The 11,653-nt window shown below is 63.1% G+C and overlaps 1 protein-coding gene across 1 annotated transcript, besides 2 other annotated features; it reads right to left on the reverse strand.

Moving 5' to 3' along the window:
- Positions 1-11,653: part of a sequence feature (areas not merged during assembly with more than two copies in the genome that could not be assigned to a particular haplotype) that runs on past both edges of the window.
- On the reverse strand, positions 712-11,166 carry Tc00.1047053508163.190 (dispersed gene family protein 1 (DGF-1), putative; the record flags this gene model as incomplete). The annotated part of the gene is made up of 1 exon (XM_816342.1): positions 712-11,166. The coding sequence occupies one exon, from the start codon at positions 11,164-11,166 to the stop codon at positions 712-714; it is 10,455 nt and encodes a 3,484-aa protein (XP_821435.1).
- Positions 6,187-6,240: a microsatellite.

Genomic DNA, 11,653 nt, shown 5'->3' on the forward strand with positions numbered 1-11,653 from the left:
ACTCCTCTGTATCGGCTGTGGTGCATCAATTTCGCACGGCCGGAAGGGAATTGGGAAAAAAAGCAATTCCTCGTGGAGGCATCCCCGTACCAGCGCGGCCAATCCGCGACGATATCCCTTGCCTGTGGAATGAGGCGCGCTCGAGGATAAGCGTGGAACGTGACTGGGATGGCTTGGTCCGTCACTCCACCGCTAAAGAGACATCGATCACCCCGTGCAATCGCCACACCAAAACAGGCTGGAATCACGGCAATGCGTCGCGCCCCAATACATAATCCCGCTCAAAGACGTTCCTGGAAACCCGGAGCCCTGCTACTACTCCGTCGCCGCTTTGCTTCTGAGAGCCGTAACGCCTCCTGCATGTAAATCCACGGTAAGGCAGAGCTGCAATTCATTAATTCCACTAGGCGGTTCGCTGGATCCTTCCTCCATTGCACAAAATGAGCGTTGAGTTCCGCGCACGCAACTCCATGAAATTACATTCCGATACAACACAACATCAGGAGTAACAAGAGCAACAACTCAATCCCCTTCCACACAGTCATCGCGGAACGGGAAAAACTCCTGAAAGCACCCGCTCAAAATAGAAACAAGTCGATAGAAACAACGACCAACAAAACTGTCGGTGCTGTTAACGATGGCTGGCTGTGGTGTGCAGCACATCCGTGGCCCCTCAAGCACCGCATATTTACCAATTCCACTTGGTGTACGTCACATGGCGGCGTAATCGATCATACGGCTCGCACTGGATGCACGGTCGAGCAGGCTCATAGCGTCTGAGCGGATGTCACCGGCCATGGGCTGCAACGGCGGTGCGGGTGGTCGGTACGACGACGCAACAGTGGTGCCTGATGCGTACGACGATGAATTCATTTCGTGGGGCTTCTGCGTCTCCTCGTCACCATCCTCGTCATCGCGCAGCAGCGCCTCCAGCCCACCACGCCGCGGCTCGCGCAGCTCCTGCCAGTGGTGATCCTCCGCGTACCACACAACGACGCTGTACACAGTGACCGCAAGCAGCACAGCGGTCAGCAGCAGCACGATAGCCGCGTACGCCCTCGCACCGCCGTCGCTCGGCGCAAGGTGGTTTGCCGCGCTCACCAGGCACAGCGCCGCAAGCAGCACAAAGCTCGCAGTGTGCATCACCGTCAGGAAGGACGAGCGCATCATGTTCGTGAAGGCAACCACGCCCGCACCCGCAAGCAGCACAGCCGCCATGCAGAAGTACTGGACGTGGCAGCCTCCCGCAGGCGGGTGCACAGCAGCAATCAGGCCAACCACGCACAGCGCCGACAGCTGGAACACGCACCAGTACACGTGGCTGCCCCTCATGTTCGTCAGCATGCCGCCGTACATCCGCTGCTGCGCCGCGGGGCACCAATACCCGACGGGGTAGAGCAGGCGCTCGTGCAGCGGCTTCCTCAAAAACTGCCAGTACTTCGCGAAGCTCGCGCCCGTGTGGCGGGCAATGAAGTAGCACACGCCAGCAGGGAACGCCACACCGTACAGCACGCCAACGACACCAACCACGCGGTGCTGCACGCGGGCGCCGGGCATCGCCAGTGCGAGCACGGAGCCAAAGAAGATGCCGAGATGCATCGCGTGCGCCACGACGTACGTCAGGCTCGGGAAGCGCATCGCCGCCCACGCACTCGCCGCGTCCACGCCGCGCCACCGCTGGAAGGCCGCCGTCACACCGCAGTGCACGCACCCGAACACAGCGGCGAGCAGCGCGTTGCCCACCACCATCCACAGCGGGTCGAGGGCAGCGAACACCGACAGGAAGTACGGCAGCGCAACGGCGCTCGCACGCTCCTGCGCCGAGGCACATGACATTCTCGCAAACACGCCGAGCGCCTGCATCTCCAGGATGGAGCCCAGCCCGCCGGTCACCACCACGGCAACAGCCGTCGCACCCGCAACAACGCCGGTGACCGCCGAGAGGGCGCTGGCAGCGGCGGGCAGCGTGTTCGACCTAATCGTGAAGGACCCAAGCAGCACACCCTTGCAGCCGCCGGACACCGCCACAGCGTTGCAGCGAATGACTATCGTCTCGTCAGCAGCAATGAAGTAACCGCGGTGCACGGGCACAGCCAGCTCCAGGACGGTGGACGGATTCGTCGCGTTGCGCACCCACGTCGCGTTGCGCAGCATCGCTCCCCACGGACCGCCAAACCCGCGAGGCTGCGCCGTCGACACCGGCACAAAGCTCAGGTGCGTGCCAAGCTGCGGGTCGCGTGCCCATCGAAACGGCGGCGGCAGCACCACCATCAGCCGCGTCGGGACGGCGCTCCCACCGCCGCGAACGTCGTTCTGCGTCAGGCTCCCACCAGCCGCCGTCGTCGTCACTGCAAGCGTCGGGCACGCCACGTCGCTCCACCACAGCGTGCTGCTCACCGACGCCGTCGGGGTACGCGTGGGCGACAGCGCCACCGTTTCCGTCACTTGCAGGGTCTCCGTCGGCCCGTGCCGCGTCGGCCAGTACTGCGTCGCGCTCAGGCTCGGAGTTGGCGTCCACGTTGGTGTCGGGCTGCGCGTCTCCGTCAGCGTCGCCGTGTGGCTCAGCGGCGGCATAGCGGGCGTGCGGTTGCACCCGTCCACGTGCGGCAGGTACACCGGCAGGCAGTCGCGCCCGTACCCGCCCTCAGCACAGCGGCAGCGACACGACCCCGACATCGTCCTCGTCGCAGCAGCAAAGCAGCACACGTCGGCGTCACACACGCCACACGCCACGGGGCGGAATTCCCCGATGATGCCGGCGGACCTGTAGTCCATAGGCCGCAGCGCCTGTCCGTTGAGCGTCAGGCACCCCACAACGAACTTTCGCCCGGCGCCCACAAGCGCAACGGTGCCGTCCATCAAGAGAGGCCCACTGCCAGCGTTCCCGTGGAGCGTCAGCGTGCTCTGCACAAGGTCCACACTGCGCGGGTACGACGGCACCGACAGGAGCCTGCCGCTGATGCTGTTGCCGCGCACCGACAGCCACGACCCAGACACAAACGACGCCGACCCCCGCAGCACCAGCAGCGCACCATCGGTCAGCGCACCGGCGTTGTCGTTCACTACGACGGCGGACGCGTTGGCCTCCACCCCGCTGTCGAACACCAGCCCATGCGCGGCGTACACCTGGCTCCCCGACACGCGCAGCACAGCGCCCCCCGACGCCACCACGCGCGCACTCGCGTACAACGCATATTCGCCACCGAGCACAGCCGCGTCCAGCGCGACACCGCCACCGACAAGCTCCAGCACGGCGCCGTCCACCACCACCGTCCGCCCACCAGTCACCACGGTCACGAGGGCCACGCCAGAGACAACCAGCACAGACCGCACGAGCCGCAGGCCCGACAGCACCAGCACCGGTGCGTACGGCGAGGACCGCGAGCCGAGAAGATACGAAAGCGGCGTCGACCTCGTGGCAACCAGCAGGGAGTCCGTCACCGTCAGCACAGACCCCGCGGGGAACGTGCCGGTCAGCACAAGCGCACCGTTCAGCGCCTCCACATCGCACACCGACAGCTCCACCGGCCCGCTCTCGTCGCTCCCCGCCGCACCCGCACCGCGCAGCGCTCCACCGCCCATCACGTACAGCACGGCGCCGTTACGCAGCGACACGTTCTGCACAACGATCCGCACGCCGTCCCGCGCCATCCACGGCACGTAGAGCACAGGACTCACGCCGTCCAGCACAACGTGGCGCAGCGTCACCTCGCTCACGCCGGCAGGCACAACGAACACCGACCGCACCGTCATGCCCTCGCGGACAAACACACTCGACGCAGTGCCCGCAGCAGGCGGCAGCGCAGGAGCACCCACAGGCACGCACGCCTCGCCGTACCCGCCGCTGCCGCACGTACACACGCACACACCGTTCCTCATGCTCGCAGACGCCGTCCCGGGCGCGTAGCAGTGCGTGTCCCTGTCGCAGGCGTCGCACCCTGCAACGTCGATGCTCCCAGCGTCGCCAAATCCAGCCGCTGCGTACTCCTCCGCCGTCGACAGAACACGTCCACCAGCGTAGTTGCACGCCACCCTCAAATGCGCCCCAGCCGCAAGAGACAGGCTCACCGACAACATCCGCGGCAGCAGCGCTCGGTTGCGCACGAAGCTCAGCGTGCTCTCAGCAGCGGTCACGGCGCCAGCAGCGTAGAGCATCTCCCTCGAAACGCCGTCGTGCACGTTGTCCTTCGTCAGCAGCATCGACCCTCCAGCCAGGCTCACCGTCGAATAAATCGCCACCGCGTAGTCCTCCGTCGACACAAAGTCGCTCCGCACAAGCGCCACAGCGGAGCCCGACACGCTCACAGCCCCACGCACAGACAACGCGTGCTTGCACAGCAGGAAGTCGCTGTCAACAAACGCCACCACGGAGCCGCCGCTGGCCGCAACGCCGCCCTCCACCGACACGCACAGCCCCAGCGCCGTCTGCACCGACAGCCCGTCCACGTACAGCGCACCGCGCGAATGCAGCGCCACACCACCAACCACCAACACGCCAACAGCGTCGCGGAACACAGCCGCCACGTGCGTGCGCGCAATGGTCAGCACACACCCCGTCAGATTCACGTTGTGCAACACGAGGCACGCGGAGACATCGCCAAGGTCGTAGTCGCCGCGGTACGCAACACGCGCCTCTGCAATCAGCACCGAGTCCACCACAGTGACGCGCGAGCCCAGCGGAAATCGGTTCGCCACCACCACGCCGCCGCCAGAACGCGACTCAAGCCCGCGGATCAACACATCGGCGCGCTCGCCAGCATGCGAGTCGGACCGCCACCCGACAACGTACAGGCTCGCTCCGTCCAAAAACGTGCAGTTCGCCAGCGTCACGTTGCGCACGCTCCCCGACATCGACTCCGCGTCCACCACGACGTCCGCCGCAAAGGTCACACCAACGTAGCACACCACCGACGTCCCAAGACCGACGTCCACCTCCACATCCACACGCACGTCCCGCACGCACAGGTCGGCGCCGTCGGTGCTCGGTGGCTCGGGAACAGCGACGGGCAGACACGCATCGCCATGGCCGCCCTCCGCACAGGTGCAGGCGCAGCCATCACTCGAGGCCGCCGTCGTGTACGCAGAGAAGCACGACGCTGCGAGGGTGCATGGGTCGCTGCAGGTCAGGAATGCGGCATTGTACACGGACGGAACACTGTATTCCACTCCCTCCTCGCCGTTCACAGTGTTGCACGCAGCCACAATCGCTCCATTTGTGATATCGCGGGACCCCGTGGATATCCGCAGAGCTGTTGGCGTGACCGTGCTGGACATAAACCGGTTGCCAGACAAAGACACCGTGGAGTCGCGGAGATGCACAGTGGGGTTCAGAAAGAGGAAGGCTTCTGATGGAGACACGCGGCAGAGGTTGCCGCTCAGCTGCAGCCAGGAGTTGTAGTAGATGTAGGAAGGGTAGGTTGGAAAGAACGCAACCGAGCTTCCCTGTATGTCGTTGCCCTGAAACACAACCGCTGACCGAGACTCCACACGTAATGCCGAAATTACTAATAAAAAGTACATCACCGGCCTCAAACCAACGTTGCCTCGGATCACCACTGCAGAGTTGTTCAGAACCTTCAGCGATGAGGATTGGCTAGACCCTTCAAGATATATCAGCGTACTGTCACCACCAGCCATATGAAACGTGTTGCCCACCACCGCAAACACGGAGTGCCACGACACCCTCAACGCAGATCCGATAACGTAAATGGCGCTTGACAATGCCGTCACGCTCTGAAACACATTGCCACTGAACACCACCGCGGAGTCATTGCTGATCGCCAGTCCATTCATCACAACACACGACGGCCTCCTAAAGCAAAACCCCGACCGAGGGATCAGCCTCGTGAGAGTGAGGCGGTTCCCGCTGATCGTGATGTTCGTGTGCGGTGGAAACACACCCTCCGGGCTGAGCAGCGCGTCATCGAACGTGTTGCCGGTGACGAGGATGTTCAGCGACCCCACAGCGGCGTACGCGTTGCCCAACAGCAACAGCACGGCGCCGTCCCTCCACGTGCATCCATCGAACGTGATGTTCGCCACCTCGCCCGTCATCGACCCAACCAGCACCGTCAGGCTCATGCCGCCCCCGCTGAAAGTCACGTTGCGGTAGCACAGCCACGACAGCCCACCGCCCACAGCCTGCGCCACCTCGGGGTACACCATGTCGCTGATGCACTCACCAACCGGCGGTGGCAGCGGTGTGGGCGGCACTGGTGGCGGCGGCGGCGGCGGTGGCGGGCCAGCAGGCACAGGCGCCGGGACGCACACATCGCCGTGCCCTCCAGCAGCGCACTGACACCTGCAGCCAATGACCGCCGTCGTCAGCGGGGCAAAGCAGTCGCTCTCCTTCGTGCACTGCCCGCACGCGGCAACCGTCGTCACGCCTATGATGCCGTTCAGCTCCAGTTCAGCCGCCGTCGTCACCTCCCGTCCCGCGACCGTCAGACACCCAGCAACGAACCGGTAGCCGGCGTCAGCCCGCTTCAGCAAGGATACCGACAACCCCGTCAAGCCCATCCTGCAGCCCGTCAGCGTCACCACACTGCTGCCGTCAATGCTCACAAATGCGAACTCAGTGTCGTAGAACATCGCACCCACTTCCACGTCGTTGTCGCGCCAATCCAACCAGCTTGACTGCTGAACAGTCCACAAGACATCGTTATAGATGGCGTAGCGCACGGAGCCGCTGTTCCCCACCACACGCACCACGCTGTGATCCGACACGCTGAATCGTTGGTGCTGATACAGCAGGCTTACCCCGGAGAACATCGTATTATTGAGCAGCGCAAAAACAGAGTGGTCACTCACACTGAGACTGTGCACGTAGAACACGTGTGTGTATCCCTCAAAGCTGCAGTACCGCGCGTAAAGCGAGCTGCCACCCACCAGCTTCAGCGTCACTGTGGAGTAAAAACCAAACGCATCACGATTCGTTGCATGCGCCTTGACGTTGCTGACCAACAGCGTCGACGCACTCAACACGACGTTTCCCAGCAACAATACGCTCCACATGTTGTTCACAGTGCCCGGCAATTCAACCTCGAAGGTCTGCACCGCATCAACCTCCGTGACGGCGATGTCGCAGTGCTGCGGGAGGGCAAGTATAAAAGCAACGACGGAGGACCGCATCACCGTTTGGCTCACGCGGATCAGGACGCCGGCCGACTCGACCGCTCCAACACCCCCAACAAACTGCAGCGCGGCACCCTCACGGAAAGTGCACCCGGTGAACGTGATGTTAATGGGGAGATGCAGCGGCATGCTGTTGAGAAAGAAAGTCAGCACGGCACCCACGCCGCTGAATGTCACACCTACGTAGCAGTGGTGCGTCTTCCACATCTTCAGCGTGAGGTTCGTCAGCGTCTGGTTCACCACGCAGCTCGTGTCGCCGTCGACGACTCTCTCCGCTGCGGGCGGCACAACCGTGTCGGGCACCTCGAGGGGAAGACACGACACGCCATGCCATCCGTCCTTGCAGCTGCACGAGCACGAGCTGCGGTCCACCGACTCCGTCCCGGGCATGTAGCACGCCGCGTCCTCGTTGCATGTGCCACACCTGAACAGCACCACTTCCTCCGGAAACACATAGTCGTACGGCACCTCCTCATCGCCCTGCAGGTTGCACCCCACCACAAACCGCGCGGGTAACTCAACAATCGTGTTCGATTTAAAGAGCTTGGCGAAGAGTGCGCTTCCCTCCACCTGACGGTTGTGTGCAAGCGCCACGGTGGTGCCGCTGCCCGACAGCTGAAGTTTTTGCCAGGAATACGGAATAGTTAATACTGAGGCTGCACCCACGCTGTTGCCCTCCACACGCCACTGCGCACCGCCCTCAATTGTCACCGAGCCAGTCAAATACACCAGCGCGGAATCAAAAATTTCCGTCCCACCAACGAAGGTGCAGTCCGCCACCCGCAGCAGCCCCGCGGACCTCACGGTGGTATCCCCAAAAAGAATAACGCCCTTGACCGCGCTCATCGTGTTGTTCTCTATGTCAAAGTAGCCGCCGTTCTTCACATCAACAGCGTAAACGCAAACGGATGATTCCACACCGTCGTCATCGACCTTCGTTGCCCTCAGCGTATTTCCCTTCACAATAATCCCGCCACCATCAACAACAACACTACTGGATAAATAGACTGCGTACCTACTCGTCTCGATGTAGTTGTCAAGCAGCAGCAGCGTCATATTCGCACTGAGAGTAAACTTCACAAATAAAATGGCATGGCCCGACGTCGTCACAATCGTACTGCCCGCCACCAGTATCTGGGAGCTCACGCCAAAAACACCCCTGAACTCCAGCTCACCAGAATCCAGCATCGAGGATGTCACGTTCACATGCACGCGCGCACCAGTCCCCTTTATCGACAGTCCCATGAGGACGCACTGCAGCAGCGTGATGTTGAGTGTCTGCTGTGGCGCGTCAAAATACGACAGGTCCAGCACAATCGCGGCGGTGAAGGTCACGTTGACGAAGCACAGACCACGCACACCGGGATCAGGAACGTCCAAAGAGTCGATGCTGCCACCGTGCACGCAGCGGACCTCCGTGTCCTTCAATTCAGGGAGCGAGAGCGGCCCAAGACCGTTCGGAACCGCAGCCGGCAGACACGTGTCACCGTAGCCGCCAGCAGCACACACGCACTCACAGCCGCTGATGCTGCTCGTCCTCGCAGCGAAGCACACGGCGTCCACGGTGCACGCGCCGCAGTCCAACACCATCACAGGTGCTCCAATATTGAGCTCTTCTTGGTAATTCCTCACTGTTGAGCCCCTTGCCTCGTTGCACACGCCGTAGATGATCGGGCGCGTGTCGGATGGTGGTGACCACTTGGTTGTCATATATGTAAAGGACGAGAACGAGCCATACGTGAAGTTGTTGTCAAGTATCGACCACACACTCCGATCGCAAAACGCCACGCCGTTTTCCTTGGCCACGTACACAACGTAGGCGGTGCGGAACTCGTTGTTGCGGTGCACCAGCCAGCTGCCGCCGGTCACGGTCAGCGTGGTTGCCATGAGCATGGCGAAGCCAAGACGGAAAGTGCTGGACACAATCTGCAGCACGCTGCCGCCATCCACAACAACATCCTTGAACACACACGCGCCTTTGCCGTATTCGGTGCTCGGCGCAACCCACGAGCTGTTCTGTATGGAGAACACGGAGCCGCCGCTGACACGCAGGTCCGACGCAAAAGCGTACATCACGTGCGACTGCGACATAACAGCGCAGTTGTCCATGTAAAAGACGCTGGACAGGTTCACGCCAAGACCGCGCTCCACGAGGATCGCAGCGCACGAACCCCCGCCACACACCAGCGTAGACCGCGTCATGACAAACCGCGTCGACAGAAGCCGGACACCGTCCAGGACAAGCGCGGGGCCGTACCGAAATCTGGCATGACCACGGGTCGTCGCCACGTACTGCGACCCGCCAACCGTCGCGCGCAGCGTTGAGTTCGCCAGCAGCACACTCGAGTGCAGCGGCATCGCGCCATGCAGCACAATCGTGCCCTCCAGCGACGTCACATTCGTCATGTTGGCGAGGGCGTGCGGCATCGGGCGCGCCGTGCTCTCGCTGAGGCCACCAATCCGCAGCTGCGCGCCGCCCGCAAGCACGCAGTGGCGCAGCGTCACGTTCAGCGCGTCAGCGAACGCGTCCATCGAGCGCAGGTCCACCGCCACAGTGATCGGTCCGCTGAACACCACCGAGTCAAAGCACACCGTCGCACGCCCGCCGCCAACCGTCACCGACTCCGTCAGCGTCACGCCACTCACACAGCCCTGCGAACCACCACCACCGCCGCCGGCCCTCGCAAGCGGCACGTCGAACGGCAGGCACGACTCGCCCACGCCGCCGGCACGGCAGCCGCACACGCAGTCGTTGAACGACGCCGTCAGCGCATCGAAGCACGCCAGCGCAGCCGCACAGCCGTCGCACGGCACCACGCTCACGGAGGGCAGACCGGCCAAGCGGTAGTCGCCGCTGCTCTGCAGCACCCGGCCGCCGGCACGGTTGCACTGCACCGACACGACGCCGCTCGTGATCGCCAGCCCGGAGACAAGCGTCGCGCCAGTGGCAGCGCAGCGCGCAATCGACACGGCACCGCCGCCCAGCGTCACCCCAGACAGCGACGCCACCGACGACGCCTCGCCCACCGCCCACACGTCGCGCAGCTCCAGCCACCCGCCGACACCGATCGTCCCACCGTCGCAGCGCACCAGCGACGACGCGACAGACCCCTCGACGCCCACGAAGCGCAGCACCGAGTCGGACACCGCGAGGCGTTCGCCAAGCACAATGCCGCCGCCGCTGCTCACAACCGAGACGTTCGTCACGGAGAACACCGAGTGGCTCCGCAGACTGAGACGCGTCGAGGATGACACACGCAACGCGGACGCGGTCGGACCGCCCGACGCCTCCAGCAACACGCCGTCAAGCACCACCGCGCTCAACAGCAGGTCCACGTCGCCGCCAACATACACCGCCGACCCGCCCGCCTGCAACGACCTCAGCACAGTGTTGCTCACACGCAGCTGCGACTGCAACAGCGACGTCGCGTGCAGCACAAGCGGCGCCGCCACCGCGTCCGTCAGCCCGCTCAGCTGGGAGTGGTGCATCGGCCCCGCCGTCACAATCGTCGAGTCACGGACCGTCACGTTCGTGTGTGCCGGCAGGTTGTGCACAAACACAAGCGAGCAGTATTCGCCGGACAGCCCGCTCACGCTCACCTCCAGGCTCCGGTCACTCGCCGGCTCACCGCTGTAGCCCCACACGTAGATCTGCGCACCGCCGTCGCACACGCAGTTCCTCAGTTCGATGTGCAGTGCGCCGGAAAGCATCGCCGCAACGTCGAACACAACAGCCACGCCGTTCGTGATGGACACGCCGTCCATCAGCACCGTGTCCACGGCGCGGCCAACCGTGATGGCTCTGTCCACCGTGCCGCCCCGCAGTCGCAACACCACCGCATGCACTGCGGGCATCCACGCCGCCGCAACCAGCGCCAACACAACAAGCAGCGCCACACGCACAGCCGCAATGACCCTGCGCTGCACACGGTGCCGGCTGCGCGGACACACGCCCACCGCAGACCGCATCCACCGACCCAGACAAGTACCAACAGGGCCGTCGTGGTGTGTCGCACCCGCCCCGTCGACCATAATTCCAGCTTTCAAAATCCCTTCCTACAGATGGCAAATCCAGTGACACGATTCCGCCAGATCGTTATCCCACTACTGCTACTAAACCTAATACTGCAAGTAATCCCTAACACCTTGAAACGATAGTTGTGCTGGTCAAGCAAAAGTATCTCTAACTACTTCGTCAAAAAAGAATAAAAGGCAGCAACAACAGTAACCAAACACAGTGGCACGCAGAGGCATCCGGTCATACACAATAGCCATTACATTACAGCCGCCGACACAAAGCCGCGCAGACGCAATCAAGTCAGTGACACCATTGCCCTCCCACCGCCCACACAGCCCCGTACAGCCACCGTGCCGAGTGGCGGAACCCCGGCAAAAAGCCACATGACCACTGGCACCGCTCCTGTTGCCGAATGGCTGCATCACAGGGCGGTCCCGATGCCGTGCACGACACACAAGAGCCGAGGCAGACCACGTGGCAGCGTTACGACCGCCAGCCATC

The sequence above is a fragment of the Trypanosoma cruzi genome, genomic scaffold (genome assembly GCF_000209065.1).
Source record: "Trypanosoma cruzi strain CL Brener 1047053516699 genomic scaffold, whole genome shotgun sequence".
In the NCBI taxonomy this organism is placed as follows: Eukaryota; Euglenozoa; class Kinetoplastea; order Trypanosomatida; family Trypanosomatidae; genus Trypanosoma; species Trypanosoma cruzi.